This window comes from Xenopus tropicalis, chromosome 7 (genome assembly GCF_000004195.4).
Source record: "Xenopus tropicalis strain Nigerian chromosome 7, UCB_Xtro_10.0, whole genome shotgun sequence".
Taxonomy (NCBI): Eukaryota; Metazoa; Chordata; class Amphibia; order Anura; family Pipidae; genus Xenopus; species Xenopus tropicalis.
The window spans coordinates 128,181,421-128,198,029 of NC_030683.2; the positions used below are offsets into that span (position 1 = coordinate 128,181,421).

Consider the following 16,609-nt stretch of genomic DNA (forward strand, 5'->3'; position numbering starts at 1 on the left):
AGATTAATAAAAATGTGAGTTTAGAGCTTGAGGAATTGTACTTTAGGGGAAGAACAGTTTTGTTGTATTTTTTTCATGCAATTTTTGCTAAATCGAAAACTGCCATTTTAAGAATTAAGGGCCGCCCCCTGGGATCATAGGATTCACGGTGCACACAAACAAGCCAAGGCACACATACATGCTAGGCCACAGCCAAGACAACATGGGTTTCTTCATTGACTTTTTGTTAATCATTTCAACAAATAATACAACATTCAACTTTTTGTTTTTGTGCTGCGCTATTAGCATTTCTAAATATTTTAATATCAAATAGACTTTATATACTGACTTCCAATAAATTTAGTTGGGTGATCTGGAGTTGCTAATTCAGTGATCCATTCTCCTAAAAAAGAGAAAAAAAAAGACGTACAAAATTAGATGTTGATGCAGTTAAGCAACACATGGGGGCACATTCATTAAAGTACGACAGGTCAAATTCGTATTTTTGTCTGAAGTTTACAACTTTTGTGTATTTTCTGCGATATTTTTGATAATTTGCGCAACTTTTTCGTACTTAGCGACAAAATCGTATTTGTCACAACGAGTAGGAAAGTTTCGTTATTCATTCAAGCTTCGGTATGGTGACTTTCCATTTTGAAAACAAATGAGAAAGATCTATGAATTCAAATGTATGGAGTTATTTAACACATTAAGACAGGGCCTTAATTTGTTGTCAGGTTTCATGTCACACTATAGGGGCAGATTTACTCTATAGTTTCTAATTTTTTTGATTTTTCAAATTTGACTAAACTCGATTTCCCGAATGTCTAATATTTACTTAAAAAGTAGAATGGACAAGTTGCTGCAAGGAAAGTTGTAAATAACTCGACAATTGTCACCGCAGCAATTTGAAAAAGTCGAGATTTTCTGACAAAACTCAGTGAAATTAGGCGAATTGTCGGATTTGGATTTTTAACTGTTTAAACGCATAGCAAATCTTGGAAAATTTGTCCTTATAGCACTAACAACTATTTTTAATGCCGTCTACAACTATGGGAAGTGGGGCAAATTTATCAGTGAATAGGGGGCCGTATATTTACTTATGCAGTACTACACATTGGGTGCTAAATCCAATATATTAAAAACGTATATCAATTTAACCCTATGATTTCTCTCTAACTGAATAAAAGTTTCATGTCACACTATGGGGCAGATTTACTAAAATTCCATAGTTTCTAATTTTTTTGAATTTTCAAATTTGACTAAACTTGATTTCCCGAATGTCTAATATTTACTTTAAAAAAGTAGCATGGACAAGTTGCTGCAAGAAAAGTCATAAATAACTCGACTTTTTCAAAGTATCACTGCGAACAATTGGCGTTGCAAAAATTTGAAAAAGTGGTGATTTTCTGACAAAACCCAGCGAAATCTATAAAGCTTCGAGACAAAAGAGAGGATTCTAGGAAAGGGAAGGGGCCTTTGGGGCCATTGGTTTCTGTATGAACTCGGCAAGTTTAATCTGGTGAATTGTCGGATTCAGATTTTTAGCTGTTTAAACGCATAGTAAATCTCGGGAAATTTGCAGCTTTTTTCTTTGCAACTTTTTTTTAAACAAATTCAAATTGAGCTTAAAATAAAAAAATCGATGGTTTGTAAATGAGCCCCTATGTTACCTGACTAAATCCAGACCGCTGTACTATTTACCCCCCCACCCTAATAAACATGATGTACTGTTATTTGTTTTTAATGTATTCCTATTGTTAGCTAATATATATATCATAGGTATCAATACTTTCGTATTTATTTTTTAATTGTTTTTTCCCACTGGCTAACAAATTACCACCATTTTTGTTTTGTGATTACCAAAAATTCTGGTAATTTCTTATGTATACATAAACAATCTGCCCTAAAATACTGTATCTTTGACATTTATAAATTACCTTTTGGAAGTGGATTTTCGGGTGCTTGAAAAACAAACAAACAGAAAAAAATTATAGTATAGGATAGTTCAATGGTTACAGATACATTTACACATTCGTAGGTATTTGAAATTGTTATGTTTTACTTTTACAATCAGCTTATTCTTATTGCTACACTTGAGGCAACAATACACCTCAAACTTTTTAAACAGGGGGTAAGTTCACGGTCCCTCAGACTGTTGGGGGGGGTGGACTATAGTTACCGTATATACTCGAGTATAAGCCGACCCGAATATAAGCCGAGGTACCTAATTTTACCTAAGAAAACTGGAAAAATTTATTGACTCGAGTATAAGCCTAGGGTGGGAACTGCAGCCGCTACTGCTAAGTTTCAATCAAAATAAATACCAATAAAATGACATTAATTGAGGCATCAGTGGGGTATATGTTTTTCAATATTTATTTCAAAGAAAAACAGTAACTAGCTCTGTAAGCGGAGAAGAGGGTCAATACTACCCCACGCTCATTGCACATTGGCGAACTGGCAGCAGACCCAGTCCCGGAGGAGATGTAAGGGGGAATAAGTATTGCTAGTGGGAGCCTAGGCCAGGGCACTGGAGGGTCTGGTTGCGGGGGGGCCTAATTTGCACACAAAGGACAGAGGGTGCTAGTCTGGAGGGACCCATGGCACCCGACTCGAGTATAAGCCGAGGGTGACTTTTTTCAGCACATTTTGGGTGCTGAAAAACAAGGCTTATACTCGAGTATATACAGTACTCTTCAAACTACCATAGAAGCAACCTGTGGACATACCATAGAAGCAACTCCATGCAGGGCTAGATGTGCAACCCCATTGAGAACTGACTGATATTAATGTCTCTGTGTTTATTGTCCAAGGGTTTTGACAACATTCTATGTAAGTACTCACTCTCTACATAGGGGACAGGCATAGATGATGGCTCTGATTCAACAGTCCAATCTCCTAAAAAAAAATTAAAAAACAAAGGGACACTTTGTCACGTGGACCATACATATAGATAGTATATACATCAGTTAAGCATAATGAGCATAATATATTCTAGATTTTATATTAATAATTAATAATTCGCCCCCAACCAATTTCAGTAATTGCCCTTATAGCATTAACAAATATTCCTAATGCCGTTTACAACTATGGGAAGTGGGGCAAATATATCAGTGAAAAGGGGGCCGAATATTTACTTATGCAGCATGATACATTCGGTGCTAAATCCAATATTTCAAACACTTGGATTCATTTAACCCTATGACTTCTCTCTAACTGGATAAAAGTCAAACTTACCATCTGTTCCTGTAATTGGAGCTTTAGGTTCTAAAATTGAAGAAAAAAAGTTATAGCAATAACGCACATCATTTGACATGTATAAATATATTTTTTGTTATACTTTTTTCGACTAGAAAAAAATGATTGTGCTTTAAAATCATTTAAACAGATATTTTTAAAACAGAAAAGCAAACCTCTTTTTAAAGATACAGGAATGGGATCTGTTATGTGAAAACTCATTATCCAGAAAGCTCAGAATTATGGGAAGGTCATCTCCCATTGATACCATTTTAATAAAATAATTAGAAATGATTCCCTTTTCTCTGTAATAAGAAAACAGTACCTGTACTTGATCCCAACTAAGATATAATTACCCCTTATTGGGGGCAGAACAGCCCTATTGGGTTTATTTCATGGTTAAATGATTTCCCTTTTCTCTGTAATAATAAAACAGTACCTGTACTTGATCCCAACTAAGATATAATTACCCCTTATTGGGGGCAGAACAGCCCTATTGGGTTTATTTAATGGTTAAATGATTCCCTTTTCTCTCTAATAATAAAACAGTACCTGTACTTGATCCCAACTAAGATATAATTACCCCTTATTGGGGCAGAACAGCCCTATTGGGTTTATTTCATGGTTACATGATTCCCTTTTCTCTGTAATAATAAAACAGTACCTGTACTTGATCCCAACTAAGATATAATTACCCCTTATTGGGGGCAGAACAGTCCTATTGGGTTTATTTAATGGTTAAATGATTCCCTTTTCTCTGTAATGATAAAACAGTACCTGTACTTGATCCCAACTAAGATATAATTACCCCTTATTGGGGCAGAACAGCCCTATTGGGTTTATTTAATGGTTAAATGATTCCCTTTTCTCTGTAATAATAAAACAGTATCTGTACTTGATCCCAACTAAGATATAATTACCCCTTATTGGGGCAGAACAGCCCTATTGGGTTTATTTAATGGTTAAATGATTCCCTTTTCTCTGTAATAATAAAACAGTACCTGTACTTGATCCCAACTAAGATATAATTACCCCTTATTGGGGCAGAACAGCCCTATTGGGTTTATTTCATGGTTAAATGATTCTCTTTTCTCTGTAATAATAAAACAGTACCTGTACTTGATCCCAACTAAGATATAATTACCCCTTATTGGGGGCAGAACAGCCCTATTGGGTTTATTTAATGGTTAAATGATTCCCTTTTCTCTGTAATAATAAAACAGTACCTGTACTTGATCCCAACTAAGATATAATTACCCCTTATTGGGGGCAGAACAGCCCTATTGGGTTTATTTAATGGTTAAATGATTCCCTTTTCTCTGTAATGATAAAACAGTACATGTACTTGATCCCAACTAAGATATAATTACCCCTTATTGGGGCAGAACAGCCCTATTGGGTTTATTTAATGGTTAAATGATTCCCTTTTCTCTGTAATAATAAAACAGTACCTGTACTTGATCCCAACTAAGATATAATTACCCCTTATTGGGGCAGAACAGCCCTATTGGGTTTATTTAATGGTTAAATGATTCCCTTTTCTCTGTAATAATGTAACAGTACCTGTACTTGATCCCAACTAAGATATAATTACCCCTTATTGGGGCAGAACAGCCCTATTGGGTTTATTTCATGGTTAAATGATTCCCTTTTCTCTGTAATAATAAAACAGTACCTGTACTTGATCCCAACTAAGATATAATTACCCCTTATTGGGGGCAGAACAGCCCTATTGGGTTTATTTAATGGTTAAATGATTCCCTTTTCTCTGTAATAATAAAACAGTACCTGTACTTGATCCCAACTAAGATATAATTACCCCTTATTGGGGCAAACCAGCCCTATTGGGTTTATTTAATGGTTAAATGATTCCCTTTTCTCTGTAATAATAAAACAGTACCTGTACTTGATCCCAACTAAGATATAATTACCCCTTATTGGGGCAGAACAGCCCTATTGGGTTTATTTCATGGTTAAATGATTCCCTTTTCTCTGTAATAATAAAACAGTACCTGTACTTGATCCCAACTAAGATATAATTACCCCTTATTGGGGCAGAACAGCCCTATTGGGTTTATTTCATGGTTAAATGATTCCCTTTTCTCTGTAATAATAAAACAGTACCTGTACTTGATCCCAACTAAGATATAATTACCCCTTATTGGGGGCAAAACAATCCTATTGGGTTTAGTTAATGTTTTATTGATTTTTTAGTAGACTTAAGGTATGGAGATCCAAATTACCCCTTATCTGGAATACCCTTGGTCCCGAGCATTATGGATAACGGGTCCTATACCTGTATTGTGCTCTGCCACATACATTATTTATACTCACTTCCTTCAAATTCCAATTTTCCTGATGGTGTTGTAACATCTACAATCCATTTTCCTAGGAAGAAGAAGATATACAGTAAGCAAACATTTCCCTTACTTTATTAGGGCTTAAAATATATTATTTGTGTGCAGATAAGACCACTGGTGGTTATATTCTAGGGATGTAACAAATCCAGGATACGGTTTGTTATTCGGTTTGTCCTGGCTGAACCGAATCTGAATCCTAATTAGCATGTGCTAATTAGGATTTGGAAGGGTTAAATGTTACTGCGTGAACACGGAAGTGGACAGTAAGGGATCCATTTATCAAAGTACAATTACCTCCGAAGTTTTCGAACTGTGCGTATTTTTGCCGATTTTTTTGCTAATTTGTGCAACTTTTTCATACTGTTCGTCAAAACTTAAGCGACAAAATCGTAGTGTTGCAATGAGTAGGAAAGTTTTGGATTCATTCAAGCTTGGGTATCGTGACTTTCCTTGGGCCGGGTTGGAGCTGCAGAGTGCCATTGAGCCCTATGGGAGACTTTCCTTGGGCCGGGTTGGAGCTGCAGAGTGCCATTGAGCCCTATGGGAGACTTTCCTTGGGCCGGGTTGGAGCTGCAGAGTGCCATTGAGCCCTATGGGAGACTTTCCTTGGGCCGGGTTGGAGCTGCAGAGTGCCATTGAGCCCTATGGGAGACTTTCCTTGGGCCGGGTTGGAGCTGCAGAGTGCCATTGAGCCCTATGGGAGACTTTCCTTGGGCCGGGTTGGAGCTGCAGAGTGCCATTGAGCCCTATGGGAGACTTTCCTTGGGCCGGGTTGGAGCTGCAGAGAGCCATTGAGCCCTATGGGAGACTTTCCTTGGGCCGGGTTGGAGCTGCAGAGTGCCATTGAGCCCTATGGGAGACTTTCCTTGGGCCGGGTTGGAGCTGCAGAGTGCCATTGAGCCCTATGGGAGGCTTTCCTTGGGCCGGGTTGGAGCTGCAGAGTGCCATTGAGCCCTATGGGAGACTTTCCTTGGGCCGGGTTGGAGCTGCAGAGTGCCATTGAGCCCTATGGGAGACTTTCCTTGAGCCGGGTTGGAGCTGCAGGGTGCCATTGAGCCCTATGGGAGACTTTCCTTGGGCCGGGTTGGAGCTGCAGAGTGCCATTGAGCCCTATGGGAGGCTTTCCTTGGGCCGGGTTGGAGCTGCAGAGTGCCATTGAGCCCTATGGGAGGCTTTCCTTGGGCCGGGTTGGAGCTGCAGAGTGCCATTGAGCCCTATGGGAGACTTTCCTTGGGCCGGGTTGGAGCTGCAGAGTGCCATTGAGCCCTATGGGAGGCTTTCCTTGGGCCGGGTTGGAGCTGCAGAGTGCCATTGAGCCCTATGGGAGGCTTTCCTTGGGCCGGGTTGGAGCTGCAGAGTGCCATTGAGCCCTATGGGAGACTTTCCTTGGGCCGGGTTGGAGCGGCAGAGTGCCATTGAGCCCTATGGGAGACTTTCCTTGGGCCGGGTTGGAGCTGCAGAGTGCCATTGAGCCCTATGGGAGGCTTTCCTTGGGCCGGGTTGGAGCTGCAGAGTGCCATTGAGCCCTATGGGAGACTTTCCTTGGGCCGGGTTGGAGCTGCAGAGTGCCATTGAGCCCTATGGGAGGCTTTCCTTGGGCCGGGTTGGAGCTGCAGAGTGCCATTGAGCCCTATGGGAGACTTTCCTTGGGCCGGGTTGGAGCTGCAGAGTGCCATTGAGCCCTATGGGAGACTTTCCTTGGGCCGGGTTGGAGCTGCAGGGTGCCATTGAGCCCTATGGGAGACTTTCCTTGGGCCGGGTTGGAGCTGCAGAGTGCCATTGAGCCCTATGGGAGACTTTCCTTGGGCCGGGTTGGAGCTGCAGAGTGCCACTGAGCCCTATGGGAGACTTTCCTTGGGCCGGGTTGGAGCTGCAGAGTGCCATTGAGCCCTATGGGAGACTTTCCTTGGGCCAGGTTGGAGCTGCAGAGTGCCATTGAGTCCTATGGGAGGCTTCCAAAATCATGCACTGAAGGTTCAAAGTCAGAAAGGTTTTCCCGCTGTTTACAATCGTCCGGATATGAAAATTTTGTGACTTTCGGATTGCCGATACGATATTATTGTGACTAATACGTCTTTTTCGTTAGCATTTTTGTGACATTTCCGATCATCAGAAATTATTGTATCTAATCCGAATTTTACCCATTTCGGGATTCAAACTCGTACTTTGATGAATCAGCCCCTTAACCATTCCAAATCCTAATAATTAGAATTCGGTTTAGTATTCGGCCGAATCCCTTATGATGGGTTCCGGGGGTTCGGCCGAATCCGAAAAACTGGGTTCGGTGCATCCCTATTTTATTCAGATAAATAAATGATTTGTCAACAAAACTTTCAGAATACAGATAATTGAAGTTAAACATTTTCCAATAGTCACATGGTTAAATTACCTCTTTTTCCAGGAATAGGAACTTTAGGTCCTATAAAGATAAGGCAAACAAATTAAACGCTATTACAGGGTGGGTTTGTGATATTCACAGGTATGCCAAAATCAAAGGCCAAGTATGCCAACATCTAATTCTCAGCTACTGCTGTAATGTAAATGTTTTTTATACTTACTCCCTTTAAATGTTGTTGGTTGACCAGAGCTTCCCAACTGTATGATCCAATCTCCTAAACAAAAAGAACAGATACAAAAGTGATTAAAAAATCCAAATATCAGTGCAATGTAACATATTATGTAAACACAAAAAACATACAACCCTAAGGGGCACATTTACTAACCCATGAACGGGCCGAATGCGTCCGATTGCGTTTTTTTCGTAATGATAGGTATTTTGCGATTTTTCGGAAAATTGTCGCGACTTTTTCGTAGCCATTCCGAAAGTTGCGCAAAATGTTGCGCTTTTTTCGTAGCGTTAAAACTTGCACGAAAAGTCGCAACTTTTTTGCAGCTTTCGCGCCGAGTACGAAAGATTCGGATACATTCAAGCTTCAGTATGGTGACTTTTCTTGGGCCAGGTTGGAGCTGCAGGGTGCCATTGAGTCCTATGGGAGGCTTCCAAAATCATGAAAGTCTGAAAGTTTCGCCGCCGCTTACGAGCGCTCAATACGAAAAAGTCGTGACAAGATACGAGTGAATCGTAATGGCTATGAAAAACTCGCGACAATTTCCGAAAAGTCGTAAAGGCGCCAAAAAAATCTCAAAAAATACGAAAAAGTCGCAAAATGTTCGTTTTCCAATCGGAATTTTTCCAATTCAGATTCGTGGGTTAGTAAATGTGCCCCTAAATGTGTACTTTATTTATGTATAATATACAGCTTGGAGATTTCCCTATGGGAACAAACTGTAAATTATATCCTTATAAATGGTGAGTAGTGATGTCATCAGTTATAATCAGAGCTTAGTGATGTCGTTTCAAAAATGCTTTTCTTTTTTGTTTGGGAAAAAACACCAATGGCAAATAAAATTCAGTTTTTGTTCCAGAGAAAAAATGTCAGAAAAACAGAAAAAACATTATTAGAATTAATATTTTTGTTCAGAAAAAAACAGCAGGAAAACCATTGTTTGACTCCAATGCATTTGGGGAAATTTCTGCAAAATTTCATAATTTTTTTTCAAATTTTTTTTTCTTGATTTGCAAATTTTTCAGCAAAAAGGGTGGTTTCACTATTATAAAGTTGTGACACATTTATAAATATACCTCTTGACTTTTAGCTTATGTTTGACTACTCTGAGTATCTGAATGTTATTCTGCTTTATGGAGGGTTAGAAATGAGCGGCAGCACTTTGCTCTAACACTCCCTGACTTGCTCTAACATGGGAAATACAATGTCAAATATGAAATTTCTGAGGGGTAATTCTCATTAATGCTCAACAAAATATCATTGATTTTCTGTTTTAATAACCCAGGTGATCAAACTTGACAAATTACCTGTAGGTGTAGGTGTTCCAGGTTCTGTAAAAATAAATTGTGATTATGTATGAAAAACAAACAATTTACAAGAAAATTCAAGTCTTTACATGGCATAATTTTTTGCATTTTGATATTAAAAAATAGTTTTACTGACGAATTGTATATTTTATTTTATCTATACTTAAGGGCACATTTACTAAAATGTGTTTATTTCTCTTCTTATATAAACTTGACATGGTATAAAATCGAATTAAACTCGATCATTGCTGTATTTATCAAATGTGACACTACTGCTTGAATCTTTCAAACAAAAATTTTGAGTTTACGTTAGAAAATCCCAAATTTTTCGAGTTGAAAGCATTCTTGAAAAATTTGAGTTTAAACGGAAGTTCGTTTCCAATGAGGGGGTTAACTTGTCCTTGAAAATGTGTCAAGGCCAGGCTGTCACTGACTATTCTAAGCTTCCATAGGACTTGACAGATCAAACTGTCGAATTTTTATTTTACAAAAAAAGTTAACTAAACATTAATCATCAAAAATCATTGGAGTTATTTTTGGAAAAACACGATTTTTTCGCGGAATAATAACGAAAAAATCAAATTCTGGTGAAAACCCACTTGAAAATATCAAAATTATAAGAAAAAAATCCAACTTTATCTCATAATTGCTTAGTACATGTGCCCCTAAATGTTCTTATGCAAAACAAATATGACTATTACAATTATTATTATCCTATTTTTGTCATGGTAAGAAGGTAAACACCTTCTGGGGCAGCCCATCCTGAAATTGTGTAAATTACTGATATTTACAGAGATTTTGATAGATATCGAGAGCTACGTTGACTTTGATTTGGTGGTTTTTCAGCTACTCCCTTATAAAGAGGGGATACTGCACAGCTTGGGACTCTGCCTGTGGGTTATACTAGAGTTCCTTATGTTAGGGTAACAATCTATATTTACTCTTTAAAAAGCTTATGGTCACATGACCTTACCTGGTTCATACAGCTCTGGTAATGTTGGCTTTTCTGTTTCTATTATCCATTCTAACAAAAAAAAGTCACAGTTCAGATCAGGTCATTAAGTTTTGAAATCTACGCACCATTCTGTACATTCAACATCAAACGATTAAATACTGACAATATTTACACTTGAAATAAAACTATGAAATTGTTTTCAGAAGACTTTTTATCTTTTTAACATCTAACAAGCTATAATTAGTATAAAGATACAACTTTATTTTTTAAATTGCATCAAAATTGGTAATAAAATTCTTTTGTTCGAAATTTTAATGTTTATTTTAATTCATAAATATCGAGCAAAGGTTTTCCCAGGCATGGATTTACGGCAAAATTCCTAATTTCACCATTGGTGAATTTTTTTCCCCATGAAAATGTGCTGCCAGATAAAAATCGGTGAAAATAAACACCCATTGATGATAATGACTTAAGAATAAAAAAAAAGTCTAAAAGAAGTTGTGCAGTTTCACAATTTTTTTCTGTTTTCGTAAATTTTTCAGCAGTTTTGCAAATTATTCGGCAAAGCAAAGGGGACAGATTTGCTTTTCATTATTAATAAACATCAGACTTAAATTTCAAATGATTTTAGGTGATAAAATAAAAAAAATGTTGTGATCACACCTAAAATGGGTAAATAAATGTTTCTTTTTCCATGTCTTATACTTCAGGCATCATGTCCTGAATAGTGATGAGCGAATTTGTCCCATTTAGCTTCACCAAAAAATGTACCAAACTATCAAAAAATTCACAAAATGGTGAAAAATTTGCAAAACGTAGCTGTCGCTTGTGACTTTTTTGATGTGACTGTGCCTATTTTGATGTGACCGCTCCCATTTTGACATGGTCACGCCCACCCTGACATAATCATACCCATTTTTACATGACCACACCCATTTTGACACAACCATGCCAATTTGATACAACCTCTTTTAATGCGACCGCGCCCAATTCAACATTTTTTTGCCGCAGCGAACTTTTGCTAAAGTTTCGCAAAACAATTTGCCAATACGGAAATTCATTGCAAATCAATGTCGGGCACAAAAAATTCATTATTCCTGAACCTAATTCATATCATACCATACAGTTTGGCAGCTTATAATGTGTTGGAAGGTGTAGACTTTCCCATCTCTCAGTTAGTCTTTCTGTATATTCACATGGCTGTTTTACTTACCATCTGTTCCTGGAACTGGCGCTTTTGGTACTGAAAAATGAGTTTGAAAAAGAATATATTAATGTCTGGTTGGAACATGAATCATGTAAAAATCCTTAACATAATAGGGATCACTAATGCCGAGTACAGTGCTAAGCCCAGAATTGCAATATGGGGCCTCTTACAGATTGTAATGGGGCCAAACCTGGCAGCGGCCAACCCCAATGTAAAACTCAGGCACATGTATAGGGGGACAGGGACCCCTTTGAGTGACTGTCGAGTACAGCCTGGGTATTAAACCAGGATTAGGATTTCTGTTAGCCAGCAGTTCTCTCTTGTATTAAAAGTACTTACTTCCTAGATATTCAATGGTTCCTGTTGGCAGTGTCACAGTTATAATCCATACGCCTGAAAACAGCAACACAAACAAATGTATTTTTAAAAAGAGGATGAATGTCATAAAACACTATTTTTGACCCTATACATGGCTTCCTACATGCAGAATTTCTAGACAGTCTTACATACAGTACTGTAGTTACATCATTCATTTGGGTTGAAATAAGACCAAAGTCCATCAAGTTCAACCCTTCCAAATGACCAGCAGGGCACATATATACACACTTCTCTTACATCTGTTTCTTTGTTTTTCTCTTTTTACTGTCTCATTTCCTGTTTACTTTGTCTCAGTGCTCCTTTATCTACTTCTCTTCTGCTCCATTTTTCTTTTCTAATATCTTTTTTAGCTTTTCCTTATTCTGAGTTAATTGTTCCTTCATCACTTTTTCCTGTTTTTATTGCAATTCTCTATTTGTATCTTCTTTACTCTCTTTGCTATTGTCCTCTTTTCTTAAACATTTAATATCGTCACAATCTCCATATCTTGAATCTTAGAGAAGCAAGAATTTGTAATATGAGGTAAGTAAGAAGCTGGACAGTGGGGGGGCAGTAGATATCATCTATTTGGATTTTGCCAAAGCATTTGATACCGTTCCCCACAAACGACTGCTTTCTAAGCTAAGGTCTATTGGTCTTAGTGAAGTCGTTTGCACATGGATAGAAAACTGGCTACAGGATCGGGTACAGAGGGTGGTTGTAAATGGCACATTCTCTACTTGGAATAAGGTTCTCAGTGGGGTCCCTCAGGGTTCTGTACTGGGTCCACTTTTGTTTAATTTGTTCATAAATGACTTAGGGGAGGGTATTATGAGTAATGTATCAGTGTTTGCAGATGACACAAAACTCTGCAGACCAGTCAATTCTATCCAGGATGTGACATCCCTGCAGCAGGATCTTGACCAACTGGCAATCTGGGCAGCTAAGTGGCAGATGAGATTTAATGTGGATAAATGTAAGGTTATGCACCTGGGATGTAAAAATATGCAAGCCCCGTATACCCTTAATGGGACTGCACTAGGCAAATCCATAATGGAGAAGGAGCTTGGAGTCCTTGTAGATAATAAACTTGGCTGTAGCAAGCAATGCCAGGCAGCAGCTGCAAGGGCAAACAAGGTTTTGAGCTGTATTAAAAGGGGTATAGATTCACGGGAGGAGGGGGTTATTCTTCCCCTTTACAGAGCACTGGTAAGGCCCCATCTAGAATATGCTGTTCAGTTTTGGTCTCCAGTGCTCAAACGGGACATTACTGAGTTAGAGAGGGTCCAGAGAAGGGCAACTAAGCTGGTAAAGGGTATGGAAAGTTTCAGTTATGAAGAAAGACTGGCCCAGTTGGGTTTGTTTACACTGGAGAAGAGGCGCTTAAGAGGTGACATGATAACTATGTATAAATATATAAAGGGATCATATAATAACCTTTCTAATGTTTTATTTACCAGTAGGTCCTTCCAACGGACACGAGGGCACCCACTCCGTTTAGAAGAAGGGAGGTTCCATTTAAACATTCGGAAAGGATTTTTTACAGTGAGAGCTGTGAAGTTCTGGAATTCCCTCCCCGAATCAGTCGTGCTGGCTGATACATTATATAACTTTAAGAAGGGGCTGGATGGATTCTTAGCAAGTGAGGGAATACAGGGTTATGGGAGATAGCTCTCAGTACTAGTTGATCCAGGGACTGGTCCGATTGCCATCTTGGAGTCAGGAAGGAATTTTTTCCCCTCTGAGGCAAATTAGAGAGGCTTCAGATGGGGTTTTTTGCCTTCCTCTGGATCAACTAGTAGTTAGGCAGGTTATATATAGGCATTATGGTTGAACTTGATGGACGTATGTCTTTTTTCAACCCAACTTACTATGTTACTATGTTACTATGTAATATGGTATTGTTAGAGATAATATGGGATCTGTGGTAAGAGAGAAAACATAATATCCTTTTTAGCTTTTCCTTATTCTGAGTTAATTGTTCCTTCATCACTTTTTCCTGTTTTTATTGCAATTTTCCATTTTTATCTTCTTTACTCTCTTTGTTTTTGTCCTCTTTTCTTAAACATTGAATATCGTCACAATCTCTATATCTTGAATCTTTTGTTTGCTTTCCTATGTAACCTTGGTCCTCTCCAAAGCAAAATTAAGCCAGAAAAGATTCAAGATATGGAGATTGTGATGATAATAAATGTTTAAGAAAAGAGGACAATAGCAAAGAGAGAATAAGGAAAAGTTAAAAAAGATATTATGTTCTCTCTCTTACCATAGATTCCATATTATCTCTAACAACACCATATTAAAAATTCTTGCTTCTCTAAGGTTCAAGATATGGAGATTGTGATGATATCCAATGTTTGAGAAAAGAGGACAATAGCAAAGAGAGTAAAGAAGATAAAAATGGAGAATTGCAAAAAAAACAGGAAAAAGTGATGAAGGAACAATTACCTCAGAATATGGAGAAGCGAAAAAAGATATTATGTTCTCTCTCTTACCATAGATCCCATATTATCTCTAACAATACAATATTAAGTCTTGCTTCTCTATGTTCTATTATCCAACCTTGATAGCCTCCAACTGTCTGTTATTCTATCTTTTCTGTCCAACCACCAGTGTCTTTCTTCCTTTCAAATGTTTATTTTAGACATGATGAGACTCTCAGCCAATCAGTAAACAGTCATTACATGCATGCATGGGATATATCAGGAATACTTATTTTCCACTACAGCGATCTAATCATTTAATCTGCTGATTTTATAAATTACCTTTTCTATTTGGATGTGGAGCCTTTGGTCCTAAAAAAAGAAGACATTGTCATTTAAAAAAAATTGAGATATTTGTGTTTTTTTTTTATCCAAATGAGTTTTCCTTCTAAATATGCGACCATTTGATATGCGAGTGTATTTTAAATAGAAAAACAAACTCGAATTCACAAACTCGAAAACTGATAAATAGGCCCTCAACTGTTCTGACTTACTGAATGCCATGGTAGACTATGGGCAATTTTTTTTCCCATTGGATTTAATCAAGTATGATTAGACTTTCAAAGAAGATCAATTGATTGATTAAACTTTATTTAAACATTAATTGGATAGATTTGTAGTAATAAGTGCCATGACTAATTGATTGCACTAATTATTAAGCAACCAGCAAAGGTAGATCTACACTATAGTCTTTAAATACAGCTAGGCAGTAGGACTGGGGCCCTGGCTCTACATTCAGGGGTCACTGGTTCATAAAGGATTTAGTACTAGTGATGGGCGAAAAGTTTCGTCAGGCATGGATTCGCGGCGAATTTCCGCATTTCGCCATTGGCGGATTGTTTCGCGAAAAATTCGCCGCACGTCCAAAAATTGTCGCCGGCGTCAAAAAATAATAGTCACGGGCGACAAAATAATAGCTGCGGGCGACGAAACAATAGCGCGCGACAAAATAATAGCCGCGGGCGACGAAACAAGAGCCGCGCGACGAAACAAGAGCCGCGCGACAAAATAATAGCTGCGGGCGATGAAATAATTGCCGCGTGACGAAACAATAGCCGCGGGCGACGAAACAATAGCCGTGCGACGAAACAATAGCAGCGTGCGATGAAACAATAGCCGTGCGACAAAATAATAGCCGCGGGCGACTAAATAATAGCCGCGGGCGACAAAACAATAGCCGCGGGCGACGAAACAAGAGCCGCGCGACAAAACAATAGCCGCGGGAGATGAAACAATAGCCGCGTGACAAAATAATAGCCGCGGGCGACAATTTTTTTTGTCGCACGACATTTTCGGAACAGATTCGCTCATCACTATTTAGTACAGGCCAAAAGAGCAGTTGAACTGGATCCTGGGCAGGCACTTAAAGACACATATAAGCTTTATTGAAAAACAGGCAGGTCTAGATCAGGGGTCCCCAACCTTTTTTGACCATGAGCAACATTTATGATATAAAAAAAGTTTGAGAGCAACGCAAGCATTAAAAAAAGTGATTGCCTAGGGATGTGATTGGTTATTTAGTAGCCCCATGTGGATGGGCAGACTACAGGAGACTCTGTTTGGCAGTACACATGGTCTTTATGCTTCAAAAACTGGGAGCAACAGCCAAGGTGTTGGTGAGTAAAATGTTGCTCGTGAGCCACTGGTTGGGGATCACTGTTCTAGTGCAATGCACACATGGGGTTAAATAATTTCAGGTTTGGTCAAATGGACAGTATACAATGCATACAGTCCAAGGTCCAGTCCAAGGGTTTTTACAAAGAACGGTAACCCATTTGATCCAGACCATAAAATTGATATTACTGTATCGTTTAGTATCCGACCCATTTAAAAAATGATACCTTCCCTGTATTTGCTGAAAAATTCCTTAACATGAAGTCTAAATTAGACCTTTTATTCACTGTATGTTGTAATAACATTGTAAATTGTACTTACTCCCTTTAAATCTGGTTGGTTGATCTTGATGGGAAACTTCAATAATCCAGTTTGCTAAACATGGAAAAAAAGAGATTTCAAGACAACGCAACTTTTGCTCCTAATTGGCAATAAACATTAGCAAACAGTATAGGGATTCAATTTCACATATTATTATGTATTGTGTTTAGCACTACAATTGGTGTAAAAATGCCACAAATACATTATATAAAATTATTT

At 38.3% G+C, this 16,609-nt stretch overlaps 1 protein-coding gene across 1 annotated transcript in view; it reads right to left on the minus strand.

Annotated features, from left to right (window-relative positions):
- Positions 1 to 16,609, minus strand: part of LOC116412020 — a 388,305-nt gene that overhangs the window by 105,369 nt on the left and 266,327 nt on the right. Inside the window, exons 247-259 of the mRNA XM_031905216.1 lie at positions 16,391 to 16,444; positions 14,738 to 14,767; positions 11,955 to 12,008; positions 11,622 to 11,651; positions 10,427 to 10,477; positions 9,454 to 9,477; positions 8,138 to 8,191; positions 7,969 to 7,998; positions 5,554 to 5,607; positions 3,220 to 3,249; positions 2,827 to 2,880; positions 1,920 to 1,943; positions 329 to 382 (exon numbers count right to left, since the gene is read on the minus strand). Coding sequence (XP_031761076.1) covers positions 329 to 382; positions 1,920 to 1,943; positions 2,827 to 2,880; positions 3,220 to 3,249; positions 5,554 to 5,607; positions 7,969 to 7,998; positions 8,138 to 8,191; positions 9,454 to 9,477; positions 10,427 to 10,477; positions 11,622 to 11,651; positions 11,955 to 12,008; positions 14,738 to 14,767; positions 16,391 to 16,444 — 543 coding nt within the window. The remainder of the gene's footprint in view (positions 1 to 328; positions 383 to 1,919; positions 1,944 to 2,826; positions 2,881 to 3,219; positions 3,250 to 5,553; positions 5,608 to 7,968; positions 7,999 to 8,137; positions 8,192 to 9,453; positions 9,478 to 10,426; positions 10,478 to 11,621; positions 11,652 to 11,954; positions 12,009 to 14,737; positions 14,768 to 16,390; positions 16,445 to 16,609) is intronic.